Source organism: Ursus maritimus, unplaced genomic scaffold (assembly GCF_017311325.1).
Source record: "Ursus maritimus isolate PB19 unplaced genomic scaffold, ASM1731132v1 scaffold_29, whole genome shotgun sequence".
Lineage (NCBI taxonomy): Eukaryota > Metazoa > Chordata > Mammalia > Carnivora > Ursidae > Ursus > Ursus maritimus.
The window spans coordinates 10,320,990-10,343,885 of record NW_024425452.1 but is presented as its reverse complement, the minus strand read 5'-3'; the positions used below and the strand labels follow the sequence as shown (position 1 = coordinate 10,343,885).

Genomic DNA, 22,896 nt, shown 5'->3' with positions numbered 1-22,896 from the left:
TTTTTTTTTTTTTTTTTTTTTTGTACAACACTCTCAGAGAGGATGTAATCCGGGAATCCATGTAAGATTTGATGATTCACCTGTGTAAGCATTTTGAATCATAAAAGTTTGGTGTTGAAGGGAAGGAAAGGGACAGAGAAATCACTTGAGAGGGTAGCAGGACAGAGTGCATCTTTTACGTCCAGAGGAGAATTCAATAGAGAGAGTAATTGAAGTTCCAAGGGGTTGGGAGCTACCAGGAGGCAAGGGTGCCTGGGCTCAGGAGCTGAGTGGGGTGAGGAGCCTTTGGGGAGAAGCTCTTTGCCGGGGACAGGTACTATGGTAAGAGGGGAGGGGACTTGTTCAAAGTCTTTTGTTCATGGAGGTAAGGTCATCTGCTAAGAGCAAGAGCTGAGAAACATGGTGGGAATATGGGGAAAATGTGGACTTCAGGGTCAGTCAGGCCCTGATTCAAATCTTGACTCTGCTAGGAAATTGGCTTTTTTTTTTTTTTTTAAGAGCCAGATCCCTCATTTGTAAAATTTCAGTCATACACTGAAAGTTTGATGTGATGATTAGAGATGACTCATATAATGCACCCAAGAGAACACCTGGAATATGTGGGAACTCACTAATTGATAGCTATAAGTAATTACGATAGTAATAGTATAGCAATACTCCCCTGATGGACAGTGAGAGAAGAGTGGAATAAGGATGAAGAATGATTGCTATGCCGTATTGAGGCGCCAGCTGAGGCTAGGATTAGCCCGTGTGCCATGAATTAAGAGTATGAAGTTTTACCAGGATGCTCTCGGCAGCTCCGTAGTGTGAGCAAAGAAGACATCCAGAATCCTGTGAAGGTAGTGCATTTCAAGGAGGAGAACAAAAGTTAGAGGGAATAAAGGTGCTCGTGTTCACTTTCCTAGCACGTTCTAATGGGCTAGGCACAGGTGTCCAAACTCCTAGGAAGGGGTGAACCTAGAGAGAGGCTGGGAGAAGAGACTGGGATCATGGCAATCTGCATCTGGCAGATTCAGATTCAAGAGCAGGTCGTGCAGGGCAACAGAGAGGGAAGGCTGAGGGATGGGCAATACTGGGTAGGGAGAAGGCTCACAGGCCTCATCCCTGCTCTCCTTATTCATTACCTTCATTTTATTTTTCCCAGGGAGAAAAAGTGGGACATTTGAAACACAAACACAGAAAGTGGCTGATTTTCACTCTTTGTTTTGCATTCAAGGTCTGGTCTCTTTATATACCCTCAGTTTCGGCCACCTTGGGGTAATGGCAGGGGCCCCACCCTGTTACAAAACTTCACAGTTTGGGGAAGTGCAGGTGGTGCCCAGGTAAGCTGTGTTAGTTTTTCATTAAATTGTCATTTGTTTTCTCATGGGAATTTATTATGTGTCTCTATTTAAAGGGAGCTGGTTTGGGAGCCATTGCAATATTATCACAGTGTGAAGGAGCAAACAAGCATCATAGGTGTGTGGAAGAGTTGTGGAATGAACAAATTCCTGCTCAGGAAGCCAGGGTCAGTTCATTTCCTCTATGGTGACTTTTCAGCCAGCTCTAATGGAAACAACAGAATCATAGAGATTTGCAAGCAGGAGGGATCATAGAGGTCATCCGTTCCTTACCTCCCATGTCTATTTAGAGATAAGAAATGAAGGCTCAGAAAGTAAAAGGATTTGTCAAAGGTCATGCAGTTAGTTAGTAACACAGCCTGGTGCAGAATTCAGTCTCCAAATGTTGTGCGTTTGATATCTTAATATCCTGAATAATGCATGCTTCAATCTTAAGAAAAAAATGCTGTTCATCATTGGAACGCAAAAATTCCAGCTCAAGTAGCATTCTTACCTTTATTGATGAGCCACATTTTCTTCAAAAGGGAAAAAGTTCATGTTCAATCATTCACTTTTTATTACCGCAGTGATTTCTTATAAGGAAGCTTTGGATGCTCACTGTTAACAGCAAAATACAAAATTATCCAGGGTCACTATTTGGTGCAACACAGAGAAAATTACATACATTTGGTCTCTGCCACTTAGCAATCTGGAGCCTAAGATATGTAGATGAAAAAATATGTTTACAGGGCATTCAGGAAGTAGAATAAAAACATATAATTAAGTTACATTAAGAACGTTAGACATTTATCTCGCATATCGAACAAGAGGAAGAAAATTGTGGTTGGGGAAAGCCCAAAAATATATAATTAGGGTAACTAACAAGAAGAATCCCAATTATATTTAGTGTTTTGTTTTTATTTAACTTTATAAAGTACTTTGTTGCCTATGAACATTATGAATATAAGGGTGACAAATCCAGTGGAAACATTGGTTGAGTGCCGTCTTATGCAGAGAAGCAATTCATGCCTTACAGAGACTTACTCTGTCTCCATGCTGTTGAATAGCCTTCTTCTAAAGGATATAACCTAGTAACATGAACATATTAAAAGATGATCATTAAGGTCAGTTTTCTCAAATTCTACAGTCATAAGTGCTACACCCATGAAAGAAAACACAGATCCTTAAAGATGAAACTCTTTATACTCAAATTTAATTAATCAGAAAGTTCAAATAATGAAAATGCTTTTGGAAGCTTATTTTGATGAAGAGAGTGAAGGAGAGTAATTAACATGATAGCAGGGATTTAAAAAGTAACTCCTACCAAAACAATCCTGAAAAAGAACGAGAGAGATTTACACTTCCTTATTTCAAAAATTACTATAAGGCAATAGCAATCAAGACAGTGTGGTATGGGCACAAGGATGGAAGTACAGATCAATGGGATAGAATTGAGAGTCCAGAAATAAACCCACACAACTGATGTCCGAAAAGGGTGCAAATACCATTCAGTGGGGGAAATAATAGCCTTCTCAACAAATGGTGCTGGAACAACTGGATAGTCACAAACAAAGGAATGAAGTTGGATCCTTACCTCACACTATTTATAAAAATTGACTCAATAATGGATCAAAAACCTAAACATTAGAACAAAAACTATAAAACTCCTAGAAGAAAACAAAGGGGTAAATCTTCGTGACCTTGGATTTAGCTAAAGATTCTTAGCTATGACACCAAAAGAACAAGCAACAAAAGAAAAATGGATAAGTTGGATTTTATCAAAATTAAAAATTCTAATGTTTCAAAGGACCTCATCAGGAAAGTGAAAACGCCGTCTATCCAATGGGACACAATATTTGCAAATGATATATCTGATACGGGATTTGTATCTAGAATATAGAAAGAACTCCTTACAACTCAACGGTAAAAAGACAACCCAATTTAAAAAAATGAGCAAAGGATCTGAATAGACACTTTTCCAAAGAAGATACACAAATGGCCAAAAGCATATAAAAAGATGTTCAACATAATTAGCTATTAGAGAAATACAAATCAAAACCACAGTGAGCTGCCACTTCACACTTTACTAGGACGACTAGAATCAAAATGGTAATAAGTGTTGATGAAGATGTGGAGAAATTAGAACCCTCACACACTGTTGGTGGGAATTTAAAATGGTCTAGACGGGGTGCCTGGGTGGCGCAGTCGTTAAGCGTCTGCCTTCGGCTCAGGGCGTGATCCCGGCGTTCTGGGATCGAGCCCCACATCAGGCTCCTATGCTGAGAGCCTGCTTCTCCCTCTCCCACTCCCCTGCTTGTGTTCCCTCTCTTGCTGGCTGTCTCTGTCAAATAAATAAATAAAATCTTAAAAAAATAAAATGGTCTAGATGTCTGGCAGTTCCTCACATGGTTGCACATAAAGATACTATATGATCTACCAACTCTACTCCTAGGTATGTATCCAAGAGAAATAAAACATAGATCCACAGAGAAACTTCTACTCAAATGTCTATAGCAGCGTTATTCATAATAACCAAAAGGTGGAAACAACCCAGATATTCACCATTGGATTAATGGATAAGTATAGTGTGGTCTATCAATCCAATGGACTATTACTTAGCCAGAAAAAGAAATGAAGTGCTGATACAGGCTACGCCATGGATGAACCCTGGAAACTTTCTGTTCAGTGAAAGGAGCCAAATCCTATCTGTGTGATGTTGGGCAAATCCCATGATTTTTCTTCCTTCATGTGTAAAACGGAAAGAGTAATAGTGCCTAAAGGATAAGTTTGTTTTGAGAGTTAAGTAAGTGCCTGCATGTAACGTGCCCAGGAGAGTGCCTGGATGTTCGTGGGTACACAGTAACAGCTCTTATTCGTATCATTGTTAGTGAACAGGAGTAGGTGGTGATAGATCAGTGTTGGCAATAATGTCTCTGAAAATTTTAACGTTGAGAAATGTTTTCAGTATCCATCAAAAATGCATTGTGTTTAAATTTCATAAACTTTCATTATTAGATATATCTGTATTCTTGTCATTAGACATAAGCATCGTGTATATGGATGCTTGATTAGAAGATTCCATTGGGTAAAATTCCTATTGTGTGTAAATATAAATTTATATTTATTTGATGATATTGATAGCTTGATAGCTAACATTTGGGATATTTTCTCATTTAATTATCTTAATAAACTTGAGGGAGCTGCACCATTATTACACTGTTTTTTGAGGGTAAGAAAACTTTCTGGGTAGGAGTTAAAATACTTGTTAAAGTCATACAGCTAAGAATTGCTAGATTCCAACTCAGATAATCTGGCCTTTGTGCGTGCATGTTAATAAGAGTTGAGAAGAATACCCGCTCCTCACCATGTTTCATAAATACAAAGCGATTCTTTTAGGAGAGAGAGAGAGAGGGAGAGAGAGAGAGGGAGAGAGAGAGAGAGATGAGAGCACATTATGAAAGTATTCATACCACAAATAGGTGATTTTTGCTGTTATGTGTTGGTTTTCTTTTAAAGTCACCAGCTTTTCTAGCTAATGCTGGGTGTTCGTTGTTTTTAATTATGAGTATATTTGCCAGTACTTGGGCTGATGCCTGTAATTAGGTCACAACTGTTGTCAGGTTAACAGTTCAGATCATACCTATTTTGTTTAAATAAATCTTCGTGTCTTCAAAGATCTATCATTTTATAAAAGCTGTTGGTGCATACATAGTGGGATATGCAAGCTGTTTGATTCTTGAAAATTCGAACACGAAGACTGATTGACAGGTAGAAGCATGATACTGTGATAAATCAAGGCTACCAAAAATCAATCAATCAATCAATCAATCAAGACCATCTTGGCCTTAATAGGAAACTTCTACTTCAAGATACAAATGTAAATATGACCCTATTTAATAAATAGAGGAATGACTGTGTGAGGTTAATTGCTAGTCCAGACCTGCACCCTGATTTTAAAGATGGTTGAACTGAAGTCTAGGAAAAGATAAATGTCTTGCCCAGGATCATGTAGTTAGCTCCTATCAGTGCTAGTTCAAAACCAAGGGCTCTGTCCCCCAAACTAGAGGGATTCTTTCAACTCTAACAAACTAATTTTGCTAATACTCGATCCCTGTTTGGGCCCATTAACCCAAGTTGTCATGACTATATAGGCACATAACATATTTTGAGTCTGTAGTCATTCTGAATTACTTATTTCATATTTATAATTTTCTGATAATGTTAGTTAAGATATACTATACTGAGGAAAATGGTAAGTACTAGAATTCCTGGATGCTCTGTTTTTCTCTATTAATTTTGTGTGATTTGACAACTGCAAGTTTATTTTAGATATGTGAAGAATTCACACTGACATTTTTAATGTAACAGTTATTATGAGGAGAAATGAAAAGGACAGAGGGGATGTTACCGAAGGAGACTAGTTAGTGCTGACCTCACGGCAACTTTGGGATGTCTGTACAGATATTGATGGACAAAAGCTGCTTAAATATGGTATAGCATGCTTATTTATACTTAATCAATAATTAAAGAAGCTATAGGAAGTCTGCAAGAAAAAAAAAAAAAAAACAAGCCTCAGACCTTTGCCATATCATATGCTGTTGTTTTATAGATTTTTAGAAGTAGCAATCTTCACCTGAAAAACTTCCAGGTTTATTCATGCAGAGATTTTGGAATTGACATCTTGGAAAGTGATGCAAATACTTCAGTTACTGACAGCTTATTACTTGGCCATTTTGCCCACAAGGTAAGTGCCTTAGTGTAGTTGTTTAAGGCTGTCCATCAAACAGAATCATATGTGCTAGGTTCCCTGGTGATCCAGAATATGTGATTTTAATAGCAGTCTTCAGTGAATCTTGTGTTTAATTGGTAAAAGTTGGAAGAGCTTTTTATTTGCAACCGTGGTGATATTTATGATGAAATTCAAATATACACAAGGTTTCAATGTTATGAGTCCATATAAATCATAAAAGTCATGAGTAGCTTGCAGAATTCTTACTTGGTTGCTATTTAGCATTATTTTCATACCAATTCAATAATAAACCTAATGATTTTGGGTTAATTTATTCTAACCTCACAAGGATTATGGACTAGCATAACTCCACATTTTCTCTCTGTGTTATGGTTTGCCAAGTTTCAGCATCAACATTTTGTCTATAGGGTCCTTATTCTACTTAGAGTACCTCCCCACAAAGGAGGTAACATAAATTTACATTGTATTGTATACTAGGGTTTCTTAGATGATTCCATAATACTTACCTAAGTGTGGGTTTCTACATGATAAACATCAGACTATAGATGACCTTTCTGCCACCACTGCATGGACAGGGTACCAGAATGTAGATGAGGCAAAAAAATTTCCCAGGTGTGAAACTAGAACTACTGGCTTCCCTTAAGGGAAGTCCATGATTGCCATTGGTCTTAGTGGGCTTCAGACCTGTAATGGGTCCCCTAAGTTCTTGTTTTTGAAGGAGTTACATGTATATTCATATCACATTGTCATAACAGAGATGGAAGAGATCTATGGTACTTCTAGAAACCAAGGAAAGAGCATTATCTTTAGTTTGTTCCTCAGTGCTTTGACCAATTGAAATTTAAATAATCATTGCCCTTTGTACTTCCCTTAGAGGTTACTTTCTATGTATAGATATAAATATTAAGGTTAAAAAATAATTTTCTTACCAAGCTTTATTTTCCTACGTTTAATTCTCAAACTTAGTTAAATCTTTTTTGAACCATCCTTTTCAGGAGGGAAATACCTGTCTGTTTTTCCTTTTCTCTGAAAGGATTACCACCTTGAGAGATGAATCTTCTTTTCAGATTGCAGAATTTTCAAGAAAGGATGGAACCCAGAAATAGATTCTATGATACTGGTAGATCAAAGGCCCTTAAATTCTTCAGAAATAACCTTAGAGAAGATGTTGAAAACAAAATGTCCATCAAGCTGAGTCACTAACTGTCCTGGTAAATTAATGTCACAACATCTTAATTGATATGATAGACACCATAATTAACAGGAGAGTGACATAAATTAAGATATAAATTATGACAAAAGGGTGCTTATCATAAGGTAATAAAAAATATTCCCACCCCTGAGGTGTGATTCACCACGAAGCCAATTCAGCCAAGCAAGGATCGCTCAGTCTCTAAGAAAGTGCAGGACAAAAGTCCCTGGATAGATATTAAATGGTTAGTTCTAGGAGAGATCTAGATGCTGGTTGGGCATTCAAATCATAAAACCATGGAGCTGTAGAGCTAACTATGACTGAAGAGCTGATTTCGTTAGAACGCCTACATTTATAGGTAGAGTGATGGAAGATTTGGGAAGCCAAGCGATAGCCCAAGATCTACACCTAATACTGTGGAGCTGGGACCACCAGCATGTCCTCCCACTCCTGGCCGAACACTCTTCCAAACGCACATGGAAAATAGCTTTGGCAAGGAGCATTGCCTAGTCCAGTATTTTCTAAAGTGTTTTTCATGGAAGGCTAGTCCCAAGAGGGGATCTGAGAAAAACAAAATTCTTAGGTTAATTACATTTAAGATATGCTGTTTACAATACCTCCATTCCCAGACATTCACATTGCATATTCACACTTTCAAGGCTCTGTGAAGTTCTGAGGTTAAGAACAAAAGAGAAAAACATTTATGAATCTTTATTTCATGCAAGATTGCTCAGATTTGTTTGGGAACCACTTTATTGTCAGGTGAAACTGTCAGTTGTTTTTTTTTTTTTTTTAAAAAAAAAGGATGCCCGACCTCCTGTGGTTGTGGAACTCTGATTTTAGCTTCTATCTTTCGTGCCTGCCATTCCTTTAGGAATTAAGATTTTCAGAGAATGTGGCCTATCCATTCTTCGACCTTCCACCCACGCACACGTGGTAGTGCTCAATTACCAGTGAGTCCTATCCTAAAACAAACACTTGTTTCCGGGAGAACTTTTTATTAAATGGAATTTTTCTCTTCTAAGCATAGCTGTGTGTATGTTGGGACCCTCACACTCAACATTACCTTTCTGTTGAGGTGGGTGGACTAACGTTCAGGGAGGATGGCTTTAAACACAAGGAAAGGAGATGCCTTCTCCTATCTCTATGCCCCCCCAGTCTGGCTGTGTAGTTTGCTTATGCCTGTTGTCCTGACATCCTATTTCGTTAGCATCCGCTTTCACTCTCAAAAGTGTTCTGATTTGGATGTAAATCATGGTCACCCTACTTTGGGAAGTCTCTGTGGGATGGTCGCCTTCTATTGTTATTGAAATTAATTTGAGCAGATGACAAGACTTTAACATACATCTTACTCAGACAGATGCTGATGGATGGCTTCATTCTTCCTACTATTTCTTGGAGGGGGAGGTTAGGTCCTATTTTTTGTGAATTTGTCTTCCTTAATTTAGACCTTTCATCCTTTTGTTTCTCTAAGTTCTGTTGTAGGGCCCTTTCTCTTCTCAATGTACTTGCTCTCCCTGGGCGAAATCTCATTTTCTCTAGTGGTTTCAATTATCCACATGCTGATGTCTTCCATATATTTGCATTTATTTCTACCATCTTACTTTGTGCTCCCAGTTGGCAATCAGTTTTCTTTCTTTCTTTCTTTTCTACTTTTCAAACTTGATTTGTCTTGCATTGAAGAGTATCTTTTTTTATATTTACTTATTTGAAAGTTACTCATTTTGTTATGATTATTTTAGTTATTGGACTTAAAGTTTCAACATGCCCTATCATCTGAATGAAGTCTAAATTACAACAGCACTGTTAAACTTTACCTGAGTAATGCAAGGACCTTAAACTCCTTTAACGTCTTTCTTCCCTCCCATCTTATATGTTACTTTTCTCTCATATCCGTTCCACTTCTTAAAATAAATGTTTTATGGAAATATAACATTTATAGAGGAAAGTGCACCGATCACAAGTGAAGAACTCAATAGATTTTTATAAAGCAAAAACCACGTACATACTACCCAGATCAAGACATAGAATATATTACCTGTTCCTTTGAAATCCCTTCATTCCTCCTGCCACCCAACGCCCCACCCTAGCCCCCCAGCCAAAGGGGAAACCATTACTCAGACTTCTATAGACATAGATTAATTTGAATTCCATTTTTGGACTTTATATAAATGGAATCATAGAGTAATAATTCTTTTGTGCCTGGCTTCTTTGGCACAACATTATGTCTGTGAGATTTATACATGGTTTTATATTTTTTATATGTTACAATAATTTGTTCTTCCAATCACTATCACTATGTAGTATTTCACTTCATGACTATACCACAGTTTTTTAAAGGCATGTTGCTATTGATGGGCATGTGATTATTTTTAGTTTTGGGCTACTATCAATAATGATGTCATGAGCATTCTTCTGTATGTCTCTTGGTGTTCATGTGCATGCACTTCTGTCGAATATAGACCAAATTATAAAATTGCTGGCTCAGAGGTATCCCTGCAGCTTTAGTGAATCATGCTAGACAACAATTCCAAGTGTTTACACTTGCACGAGCAATTTTGGAGAAGGGTTTCACAGCTGCACCTCGAAATGGTTCTTGACCAACATGCTAGTTTTCCTGTGTGCCTCCCTAGTATTGGAGCTCTTGTTCCTCATTCCCACATTTTCCTCCTTTCTGTTTTAGTTCCTCATTTTATTAGAAGATAGCCTATAGGAAACTTCTTAACAAAGTCGGGGTCTATGAAAGGTAAGTATTTTGAGCTACTGACAGAGACCCCATTATTCATAGGTTGTTAGTCATGGAATAGCAGGTTGGCGTTCATTTTGACTTGACACTGGAAGGCTATGCTCCATTGTCTTCTAGCTTCTAGCATTGGGGTTGAATAGTTTAAGACACTCTGATTCTCGGTCTGTTATGTAACCTTTTAAGTTTTCTTCTTTGGAAGTTTTTAAAATCTTGTCCCTGGTATTTTGCAGTTTCAGGATGATGTCTCTTGTGAAACTTTTTGTTCTAACAACTGTGTTAGGCACTGAATGGGATGTTGCAATTTAGAAAATCTATCTTTCCCTTCTGAGACATTTTCTTCAGTCATTTTTTTGATAATTCTCTCCTCATGTTTATCTTTCTTCTTTTCTCTTTTCTTTTCTTTTCTTTTCTTTTCTTTTCTTTTCTTTCTCTCTCTTTCTTGAAAGTATTATTATTTGGGTATTGGGTCTCCTCTATTGCTTTTCTACTTAGTGTTCTGATTAGTCAACTGTCTTTTTATTCTATTTTCAGGGCTATTTCCTCAATTTTTTTTTTTTTATTGAATTGATTATTTCTGCTCTCTCATTTTTGTTCTTTTTTCTTTTCTGAAAAATCCTTTCGGGGGGGGGGTTCTTCTTGTTCTGTGGACATAATATACTTATTTCCCTGAGGTTTTTAATGTTAGTGTTTAAGTGTCCTTCTGATTTCTGTACTGGCTTTGTCTCCACTGGTTTGCTTTTCTTCTTTCTTTTCAGCACTGTCTTTCATGGTGGAGGCCCCTGACAGATTTCTGGTGATTCTCAGGTATACAATTATTTTTAAGAGTAGAAGAGTAAAATACTAACAACTCGATTGGCCAGAGTTTTTTGAAGAGATTTTGTGGAAAATACGAGAAGCAGTTTTCGTTTCTTTTTAGATTTTTCTTATTTTTATTTTTTATATTAACATACAGTAAAACTAATTTTTTTGATGTAGCATTCTATGATTTTAAGCATATATAAAGATTAGTGTAACCACCACCACCATCATGACCACAATGAAGATCCAAAACAGTTGTTTCAACCCAAAAAAACTGCCTCAGGCTCCATCTTTGTAGCCAAATCCTCCTCTCAGGTCTAGCCCCAGGGCAAGGGGGGGGGGGAAATCTCTAATCTATTGTCTGTCACTATAGTTTTGTCTTTTGAATAATCATCTAAATGGAATCAGATAGCAGGCAACCTTTTGAAACTGGCTTCTTTCACTCTCAAATGCCTTTGGGATTTACCTAACTTGTTGAAAGAAGCAGGAGTTTTTCCTTATTATTGCTGGGTAGTACTCCACTCTATGGATGTGGCACAGTGTTTAATCCATTCATTTGTTTAAAGACATTTGAGTTGTTTCCAGATTTGGTGATTACAAATGGAACTGTTACCATCATTTGTGTAAGGTCTTTGTATGAACATAAATTTTCATTTACCTAGGAGTTGAATTGCTAAGTCATATGATAAGAGTTTGTTTACCCTGATAAGAAACTGCCAACCTATATTCCATAGTGGCTGTGGAAACTGACAGCACTTGCTCTCATCACTCTTTTTTATTTAATCATTCTAATGTGTGTGTAGTGCATCCTATCTTGATCCTTTGTCATATTTGTGATTTGTAAATATTTTTTCCCACTCTATAGTTTGTCTTTTTATTCTCTTGTTTTTATTTGTGCATTACAAATTGTATTTCATGTGGCCAGTTCTTTTCTTTTTTTTTCTTTCCAAATCATAGGGAAGCCTGTGTATGTCAGCTGGGATCAAAACTCCCAAAAGATGGGAACTGATAATATCTAACACAACCTTTGTTAATTTTGATCTCACTGACTGCGTGTCCATCAGGACCTGTGCCGGCTGTTCCCGGGGACAGGGTAAGTTTTTTGAAGAGATAAGACAGACACTAAAGAAGGCCCACATTCAAGAAAATGTGATAAATAGTGATAAAACTTTTGTGAGTCATCATTTCTTTCGGTTATAAGATTGCGTCAGTAGAAACTGCTGCTCTGATCGCCTGAAAGAAATCCTATAGGAGGCCACGTACTCCCAGTGTGACTCTTGTAGCCCTCCATTCTTTCCCTATGATGGCATCTGTCTTACTCCATCTTTATGGTGCCCCATCTCTGTTGGACTCTGAGCTTCACAAAGGCAGGGACCCTGTCTCCCCTGCTCAGAGGTTTATCATTAGTCCCAGCAGCTTGGTGCCCATTAGGCCGTTCATTGATTGAATAAATGAAGTTGAGTGGATAGACATATGGGTATAAACTAACACACACGCAATCTTTCTTAAAAGAGCCAGAATTCGGTACTTTATGTTTTCAACAGCCCAAGGCTTGTTGTATACACAAAGAGAACCATAGGAATTCTCGTTCACTTGTTAACCACATCTCTGAGGTGGTGAGAAATACCTTGAAGGACTCATGGGCCAAGGTGAAAAGAAGTAGAGAGCAATCTAGTTGATTTGATCATTGTAAACAGCCAAACCAAGTAATTCAAGTAAATATGCTCTTGTGGTTTGATTCACCAATTTAGATAATTGTTTGTTTTTTTAATTAAATGAATAATCAGTAAGTCTCCACTTTACTTTTTTTTTTTCTGTATAGGCAGAGTCAGAGACTGTTTTTTTTTTTTTTTTTTTTTGGGTGGCATCTGAGTTTAAGATTGTAGAAATAATAATAGGAATAAAAAATGCCTTATGGCATTCCCTTCAAATTACAATCCCTCAGTTCTTTAATAGCTTCACTGTTTCATATCATTCATGAGACCCTGAAGAAAAGCATACTACTCTTCATGACCTCGAATCTCTTCTCACTGGATGACCTGGGCTAAGCTGTCTCTTTCATTTACTTAAAAACTGTCCATTCCAGGTTCTGTCTGAGGAACTGGGGTGTACAAAGATGAAAAAACACATAATTCTTCTCTTCCAGGATCTCTTGACCTAGACACAAAAATAAATTTAAGCCAGTCACTGTAGTAAGTGTGATGAGTCCAGTCCTAGAGAACTGAACAAGGTCAGTGAAGGAGCAAGAAAGGGGTCAGGCAAGGTTTTATAGAGGTGGCTCTTGAGCAGGGTTTTGAAAGACAAATAGAAATTTGCAAGGGGACACAGGCAGAGAAAATTTTCTAGGAATTAGGAACAGCATATGCAAACATTCCAACAGGACCTAGTGGTAGAGGGGTGGGTGGTTGTGGTATTAGATGAACTATATAAGTTGCAAGAGGTGGAATCCTGGAGTCTCGAATGCATGACAATTCACTGCATGGACTCTACTGGGATGCGGAATGAAAACATCGGGGCCACTAATTATTTGTATCTTACTCTTTTTATTTTCCTTTTATATTTTATAATGTATATTTTATAATGTACATAACACAGAAATATAGTAGCATATGTACTGAGGTCCTATATGTACTCAGTTTTTACATTTTAATAATGGGGCTGTGGGAATTTGAGGGACCTGGCCGCTGGACCAGCAGCAGTACTGATGAATCACATGCAGGTGGGGTGAGAGAAAGACCACAAACAGTGTAGCCCTACTGCTAATACTTAAAAAGTGTGCTATTATTGCCATTTGCCCACATGGCTGATTGAACGTTGCTTTTGAGGGTGAATGCTTGAAATACGAGCCTCATAACAGATAGAGTTAGACTCCCTATAGAAGAACGAGAGCAGAAAGATGGAAAGACTGAACCACGACCCCTTTACTAATAACTAGTAAATTAGTGTTCTGTATCTTTATTTCCCATTGTACCTGTTTCTCACCCTTCGTGCTATTGGTACTTTAGGCTGGATAATTTTTGGTTGTGGGGACTGTCCCATGCAGTGAGTATGTTTAGCGGCCTCCCTGCCTCTACCCACCAGATGCCAGTAGCCCTGCCATTGACCCAGCTGTGACAGCCAACCATGGTTCCAAACAGTGCCAGATGTCCCTAGAGGGCAAACCCAGTCTGGTTGAAAATCACTGCCCTAGAATACAGGCAGCATGAAGGCAGTGCCAATCCCGCTCTTGCTCCCTTCTGTGTCTCTAGCGCATACCACAGAGCCTGGCATACAACAAACTCTCATGATTTTTTTTTCCTTGAATAAATAAGCAAGTGAATGGTAACTGTACAAATAGGCAGTTTAAAGTACTAAAAAATCCCAGTGAATTCAGCTGTCATTTGTTGTAATAGTCTTTTGGGCCATGTGTAACGGTCTTTCTGTTTTCCGATTTATAGGTGGATTTACTGTGAAGACCAACCAGCTGAAATTTATAAACTCTCCCAACTTAGTAGCATTTCCATTTCCTCATGCAGCAATTTTGGAAGACTTGGATGGGTCTCTATCTGGGAGAAACAGAAGTCATATTCTTCCTTCTATGGAAACCCTCCCAGCTTCTTGTTTGGTCAATGCAGGCTTCAGTCAGATTGTTCATGGCAGTGTCTGTGGGGAAGATGTTCTCTTTCATCGGATGTCTATTGGTTTGTAAGTTGACTTCACCATACTTTTTGGCTTGCCAATGAGCATGCATATATTGTTCAGGCTGTTGGGGTTTATAGAAGGGAAACTTTTCTAGATTCTATTAGAAGTATTTAGTTCTATAAAAATGATATGGGAATGCTTTTGACAGCTGTCAAATCATGTTTATGGTCATTTTAGGCTGATTCAAGTGGCAGCTAACTTTCAATATCAGTGGACCAGATCCCAAAGCCCATGACCACTTATTGACATTTTGAGCCGATGGTTTCTTCTTGAAAAGATTTGCAACCAATGGAGAATTTGAAAAGTATTTAAATTAGAAGTATTATTTAAAAAATTCCAATAATGTCCATTCTCACTTATATACATGTACTCTCCCCAAGCTCTTTTTAAGTGTTCAGTATGCTCTGGGGAAGCAATTGCTGATGCCTTCCTATTACTTGCAAAGTTGCTCCACTCCAGTTCATTTTCCTTGTTAATTTCATGAACTATTGGATCTGCACAATACATTTCCTATTAATATTGGAGCAAGGACTCCTTGGTTATGCTAGTCAAACTACCATTAAGTCAGCAGCTAGGCTGTTTATAATGCATAATAGGATTGCTTCTGCCCTCTTTAATTTCCAGGTAATGATTGCTGAGTGTCTAGGGTTCTATCTTTTACCTATTTCAAATGCATTGCATATATTTAGCCACACTTCTTTCCTTCCATTGTTTTAAGTGTCCTAACTGCATGAATATTAAGTCAAGTGATTCAGCCAGACAATGTTGGCATCTTATTTAAGCAGGTAAACTCCATGGTAAGTCAATGCAATCAGGACTGTGCATTTTGATTCTTTTTTAGAAGCCATAGCAACACACTGCTAGCATTGGCTAGTCTGAAAACTTACCACTTTTGCTTTCTCAACTGCTTATTATTCTTTCAGATGTTAATGGGCCTAATTCTAGTGAGCAAAATAGCAATGTGGAGAGAGATTTTAATTTCTAATCATTTCAGTTGTGCACAGTATACTTTCTGTTTTCAATATCAGGGATACATCCTTAGTATTACTGTTATTTTAGTGATTTTACCGACGATGTTGTTAATGTGTGTTTGAGACTTCTAAAAGTTAGTGATTTATTTCTTAGATATATATTTTTTCAAATGGGGAAAAATTAAAATAGATTTGTGTAGTTAAAAAGAACATGATATGCTTATGTATTTTTTTCTGTGTCCTTGATACTCCTTTTTCATGCACGACCTTGAGAACTACTGGAGACTGTCTCTTAGAACGATACTTAGTAGGGGAGTAGGAGGCACAGGCTTCCAGTTATGGAATGAATAAGTCATGGGAATACAGCACAGGGAACATAGTCAGTGGTATTCTAATAGCGTTGTATGGTGGCAGATGAGAGCTACACTCGTGGTGAACATTACATACAAAGTTGTTGAATCACTATGTTATATATCTGAAACTAGTGTAACATTGTGCACCAACTCTATTTAAATAAAACAAAATAAAAATTAAAAACAAAAAGTACTTAGCCATGTGGTGGTAAAAGGTTCTGCAGATGTGATCTTGTCTAAGCAACTCTTCTTGGACAACTGCAGGACAGGATACTTAGGTGCTTATCTTGGCAGTAGGTCATGATCCCAGCACTCAGGGACTGATAAGGTAAAAATGATAATAGTCCTGATACAATATTAATGTGGAGATTCAAAAGGGTCCTACAAGGATGAAAGATTAGTCTTGGTTTATCTGGAATTTTCCTGGTTTTAAAATAGAAAATTTCACGTCCCAGCCTTGAGGAAACCAGGATGGTTGGCCACCCTACTCCCTACGCTTCTATTTAAAAAATTTTAGGCGGACCTACAGGTCTATGGACAAATGCCCAACTACCCCAAAATAATCCTCAGGGAAGTTGCAACACACTCCCAATGATATGTCTTTGGGCTCTAGTGTCCTTACCTCTAAGATAAGGTGACTGGATTTGATCATCTCTTGGGCCTTGCTAGTCAAAGTGCATCAGCATTACCTGAGAGCTAGTTAGACGTGGGGCATCTCAGACTCCTGAATCAGAATCTCTAGGTGATTGATATTAAACTTTTAGAAGCTCTGCTCCAAGGTCCTTCTAACTTTGTTTTTCTATGATTCTATCTCTAGCTATTTGTGCTCAGTGACTTGATCTCTGTCCCAGAGCATTATAACCTCATTAGGAACATGTCAGAGCTAATGAACAATTTGAATTCAGCATAGATACAAACTTTGCTGCATTTCATGGAGAAAGGATTAATTTGTTGTGCTATTTGCCCCGGAGCAAGCACCCTAAGAGTTGATTTACAAAGCTCCCACAGTCATGATCTTTTGGGGTTGCGTGTTGATGGAGATCTGATATGGCACAAGCACCCTGCTGTCTTCACTTTCAGCTCTTACCTCCCTCCCCCAGCACAAGGCCCCCCCAAGGGCAGGGTGGGAGGCCTCACAGAGCTGCATAAACAAGGCATCCATTCCCCCCTTTGCTAACAACCAAGTGGCCGGAGAGTGATTTCTTTCTGGGAAGGCCCCCTCTATGGTCCAATTTCACTCTAAGTTCTTTGTTTGACATTGGAGACCTTCCGTTTCTATCCCTCACTACCTTATTTAGGTCTGATGTGTACCCATATTTGTGACATTTCCTGTTTTGGAGCTTCCTCTGACTCCAACTGTAACAGTTGGGTTGACAGAGGCGAATATATATATTTGAAGTTGGTAATAATATTTAATACTTAGGTGAAGACAAATTCCCACTCTCTACAAGGCAGAGTCTAGTTCCTGTTTTGTTAAAACGGCAAGGTGCTTGATCTGTATGAGTGTTGCTTATGTTCTCTCTCCCACTCACCAATTGTAAAACATTTTCTTTCTGTAGGAGCCACAGGTATCTGGATAGTGTTCTTTTCCCAGCTTCTGTTACTGCAAGTCTCATTCTACCGACCCCATCCTTCCTGATAAGACAGGGGTGGTGTTAGTCCTATTGTGTAAGTCAGAACCTCATTTCAGAAAAATATATCCGTGACCATTTTTCTCCAGAGGTCCCATAATGATGACATGCCTCACATAATTCATTGATTTATGGATTCCCCCAAATTTAGATGGATATTTTCTTCTGTATAGGGATACTTACGTGGAACAAAGATAATATTACCAAGAGGTTGTTGTGCGCTCCTTCTATGTGTCCTTTATAAGCTCTTCTCCTTATCTCTTAAATGCTAATGTTGGGGCACCTGGCTGGCTCAGTTGGTAGAGTGTGTGACTCTTTATCTCGGGGTTGTGAGTTCAAGCTCCACAATGGGAGATTACTTGAAAAAATAAATTAAATGCTAGCATTCCTTAGGGCTCTGTGAAGCACTTTCCTTTCTTCTCAAGTCATACTCTTTCCAGGGATCTGGGTTATTTCACCCAGTTATTTCAGTTAACATGCAGTGATGCTTCCAGATTTTTTTCCTCTAGTCTATACTGTTCTACTGAACTCCAGACCCATTTATCCAATTGCCCTTGGGATCTGCACTGTCCAATATCATAGCCCCTAGCCACATGTGGCTACCAAGCACTTAAAATGTGGCTAGTCCCAATTGAGATGTCTTGTAAGTCTAAATTATACTCCATATTTCTCAGACGCTGTAGGAAAAAATTAAATATCTCAATAACTTGTTTATTTTGATTATGTTGAAAGAATAATATTTTGGATATTTTGGGTTAAATATATTACTAAAATTAATTTCACCTGTTTCGTCTTTTTTAATGTGGCTACTATAAAATTTAAAGTTATAGCTGTGGCTTGCCTTTATGGCTTGCATTATATTCCTACTGAGCAGCAATGCTTTCCACTAGAGTGTATAATAGCCATCTCAAAGTCAACTTGTCAAAGCTGAATTTATGTTCTTTATCCATAGACTGTTGCTCCCTGGGTGTTGAGAAATCCTGGATGTTCAGGCGAATGCTTCAGTTATCTAAACCAGAAGCATGGGGTCACCCTTGACTCCTCTTTTACCTTATTTCCCACATATATCACCTACCAAGTCCTGTCCATTTTCTCTCTTAAAATAAAAAAAAAAAAATCTTTCTTGCGTCTTTCTATTTCTCTCCTTTCCAATTTCCCCTCTCTAGTCCTCTCACCTGTGGGACCACAATGGCCTCTTAGCTGGCTGCCTTGCTGGGACCTCATCCTTGAACTTTGTGAAGGCAGATCTTGACTCGCCATCCACTCATTCCCTTGCTTGGAACTTTTTTAGGGCTCCCGGTGCCTCCCAAAGAGAGTCCCAGAGTCTTCATGTCTCTCAGGGCCTTCATGACCTGCTCCCTGTTTATAGCTGCAGCCTCATTGCTCAGTGTTCTGCCCTCCCTTCCCTACATCCCGTGCCTCAGCCACGCTCAACTTCTCAGTGCCTTTCAATTCCCTGAACTCAGCATGAAGGTCCTTTTCTCGGGTAAGCTTCCCTGAGTTTCCTGTACAGGTTTTGGTGACTCTGCTGTGTGCTGGCTCTCTATATTTGCTCTACCCGATACTCAAAGCTCCGGTAGAGCCCCATAAATTGTCCATCTCTTGTAGATGATAAGTCGAGCCAGGATAGGGTTTATTTGTTTGTTTATTTGTTTGTTTGACTCAGAGTGCCCAATATCATGCTGAACACACAGTAACTCAATAAAATTAGTATTTAATAAATGAATATAATTAAAAAAATTGTGGACTCCCCAGATTTTCCCCTCATGTTCTTACTGTCCATTTCTCTGTTGAGACATGTTTGTGAGGAGCTCATGGCACTGAACATTTGTTTAGAAGATCCAAGATTAAGATACTATCCTGACTTTATTTCTAAAATTCCGAGGGACATGTAATACTTAAGAATGTTCTTTCATAATGTCTTCTGGGCTTTTGCTTCCTGAGGCTGTCGGTTGACCAGATGATGTGTTCCAATAACTGACTCCTTCTTCACTCTGCCCCATCCCACCCTTACTGAATTAGCAGTTTGTCAGCATTCACAGTTGTTTTCTTTACCTGGTGGTTTAGATGCATCTAGTTGTGATGGGGAGAATAAGAACTCAACCCTCACCATTACTATCTGGGAATTATCATTATTATTGTTATTATTATTAGTAGTAGCAGTAGTAGTATTTCAATTGTCATAGACTTATTCAAATATCAATAAATCAAACCCTGATGTCTCTCTAATTGTTGACTGTATTGAATATGGGAAAAATTAAAAGTTTATAAGGTGTTATAGGTTGGCCAACCAGTCCTTCCAGGTTTATAGGATATACATAAAATAGTCAGGACACATGCATATATTTGAAATTATTTTTCAAAGACTAAAGAATAAAAAAGTAAGTAAGACTAATTTGTGGGTACCAGTTGTAACTCCCCCCCTTCCTAAGGGGTGTTTTTCTGGACAAGTTGCTTCACCTTTATTTTTTGCTTCAGTTCTCATATCAATAAAATGGACATAATGGTATTTAATTCACAAGGTCATTGCCTGGCATATAGTGAGTACTTAATAAATGTCGTCTTTAAAAAGTCTCTATTTTACAGCTGTGATTTACAAAACAACATATAAACATACTACTAATTGAATAAAATACTATAGATTTTATGTTTCTGAGAAACAAATGCCTGGCAAGGGAATTAAGTCAACTCAAATGCGGCTTAATCCAATTCTTGAAAATTAAGGAATACTTTGCAATGGTCACATGACATTGTACCGATCCAGCAAAACCTCCCAGCTAATCTTAGAATCGGGAGTCATTCAGGACAGTCTTTGACTCATTGTGCTCCAATACCTTCTATTTCTTCTTCCTACTTCTGGAAAAGAAAAGGTTAATGTTCTTGTTGATCACCTTGATTCTTAGATCTTGCTTAATATCCTCTCCTGTAGTGCTTGCGTTCAGTTTTTACCTATGTAACTGCTCTTAATGTGTCGTGTTCAAAGTATGAGGCACCCCCTGCCTCTGTGAATGCAAAAGTAAAGAAGAGTTCAAATGGAAATTTTGGCCTAGCTTCTCCTTTAATAATCGCCTAGCTCTCTTTCCTAGGGATAAAGGCATAGCATCACTAATGGTATCTTTTCAGTTCTAAAAAAAAAAAAAAAGTGAGGCAGGAAAATTCCAAGAAGTATTATCCTTTCTTGTCACCAGAGGTTATAGAAGTAAAGTAGAAAAAGATCTAAAAATGGACCCCAGTCTGGGGAATATCAACAATACCACATGGTTATTAAATTTCATGAATAATGAAGGGCCATAGCAGCAAGCCAGTAAATGTTTACAAGCTAGCTCTCTAGAACAGAAAAGCCCTGATTTGTAGCATTTGCCCAATTCCGTGGTGAAAATACTCTCATATGACCTATTCACGGCTACCATCGTGCTGTCACTGAACACATCGGGAAGAGGGGCTGACAGTGAGCTAGTGAGTAGGTGTCAGTCAGCTCCACCACAGCACCAGGTGTGTGTGTGTGTGTGTGTGTGTGTATAGAAGGGAATATGAGTTTCGTAGTCTAACTCCCTATCTGATGCATAAAATTGTTTTTCAACATCCCTGAGAAGTAGTTGTTTGCCTTCTGGGGACATAGCTCCAATGGTGAAGTTCACATGTTCTGAGGTGGTCATTCTGGCTGAATTCAACAGATCAAGAGAAGAGATGCAATGTATGAAGGATTATCTTAGGTAGGACATTAGACATCTATTGCTTCTCTTCACGGATTCAGAATAGAATAAGCAAGAAGTATTGTCCTAAGCATGCTGCCAAAACGATAGACGCCATCTTTGAGGAGGTGCTGGGTTGATTCCAGGACTTCTCTACAATAAATTATTATTGCTTTAGCCAATTCTGAAAAAAGAAAAACAGAGACAGATAGCTGCAAAGTCACGGGGGAGTGAAGTTGGGGTGTGCCTGTCGGAAACACAAGGATTATTAAATCCCATGTTTTCCTCTCTGCTTAACCGTTCTATTTTGTATGTGTATTTAAGGATTGTTAAAAGTTTGGGGGAGACGACTGAGTGTGGTGGCTTTCTTCCTCTTTTTAGGTGTCTTACTCAGAAGGAGAAATGTTTGTAAGTGTTTCTCAATCCATAAGGGGATATAAAAATTATTGCTACATAGAAAATAGTACTGGATGGTGGCAGGTCAGAGGTAGGATAGTGGTTTTCTGATAAGGACGTGTTATGAGCTCAAGGACTTTTAAAGGGTGCTCAAGCAATGCTGTCCCACACACAGCTGGTGTCTGTGCTCGAAATTCTGATTTCGTCCTCTTTGTGCGGTAGAAGAGGAGAGTGACGGCAGCAAGAACTAATATTCAGGAGATGCGGCACCCTTTGAGGCCAGTTACTAGGATGTGTCTGGCTTAGGAGATGTGTAATTATAAAGGGTTTATTTCACAATTGTTCTGAATTGAGAGCATTTAGAGCTCAGTGCAATGTTTGTCTTAATACACAGAGATATGGACCCTCAGGAAAAGTAAGCTAATGGTAAACACAAACCAGAGAGTTAATATTTGTTCTCATTGGTATTGTTGATTGCCTAACAAATCCTTTGTGGGCAGTATACATTCAACAGCTCCACACAGTATATGGGCACTAAATTACATAACTGTTTATGCAACTAGTATCTTAAATTGATACTTAGGCTGGGAAGTTTTATCCAGTGATAGTGCTGTATTTCTAAAGGAAAATATCCCTTAGTTAAAAACAAGCTCTGTTATTAAAAAAAAAAAAAAAAGAACAAAAATTAGGGCACTCCCTTGAACGGGAAAAAAGAAGGAAAGGCTTGTAGTCTTTTTGTCTTTTTGATTATATACAGAGCTCTTGCTGAGGCAGAGGGAAGGGTTAACATTTAAAATGGACTGGTTGCCTCCTGATTTCTTGCACATAAAGCCATGAGAAGTTCAGGGAGAGACTTCTTCCCCTAGTAATGAAGCTCTCCGCTGCTAATGGCCCATGCAGACTCCCTTGGCTCCTCCAAATTAGAAAGACTTTTGTGCTCCTTTGCTTCATTAACAGTAAAAAGAGGGAGATTGGTGGCTATTTAGGGCACAGGGAAATTGGTGGCTATTTAGGGCAAGTGAAAATCATAGTCATTATGGTTGGTAAATTCTCTTCATGGTGTTCTTTGAGACTTGATGTTCTTTTGGTGCTTTTCAGAAGAGCCCACCATTGTCACTGCTGGCATTTGGCCTACAAGGAGAGGAGTTGATTTGACTTTGGATTTTTGGCCCCCAGTGATGGTCAACGTAAGGCATCTTGCCTATGGGGTGATGGGTCTTTGACATTTGATTTTCTTTTCAGAATGCACCTTTTCCATTACCAGCTGTAATGAAGGCCTATTTGATAACCACCTTCTCTACCTGGACTGAATTACACAAAGTTGGTGCTGTACACGAGGGCCTGTAAAATTGCATCCCACATAAACC

At 38.4% G+C, this 22,896-nt stretch overlaps 1 protein-coding gene across 1 annotated transcript in view; it reads left to right on the top strand.

Annotated features, from left to right (window-relative positions):
- PKHD1 (PKHD1 ciliary IPT domain containing fibrocystin/polyductin) overlaps positions 1-22,896 on the top strand; it is a 431,701-nt gene that overhangs the window by 186,072 nt on the left and 222,733 nt on the right. Inside the window, 4 exon segments of the mRNA XM_040643571.1 lie at positions 1,217-1,322; positions 5,929-6,063; positions 11,763-11,898; positions 14,243-14,489. Coding sequence (XP_040499505.1) covers positions 1,217-1,322; positions 5,929-6,063; positions 11,763-11,898; positions 14,243-14,489 — 624 coding nt within the window.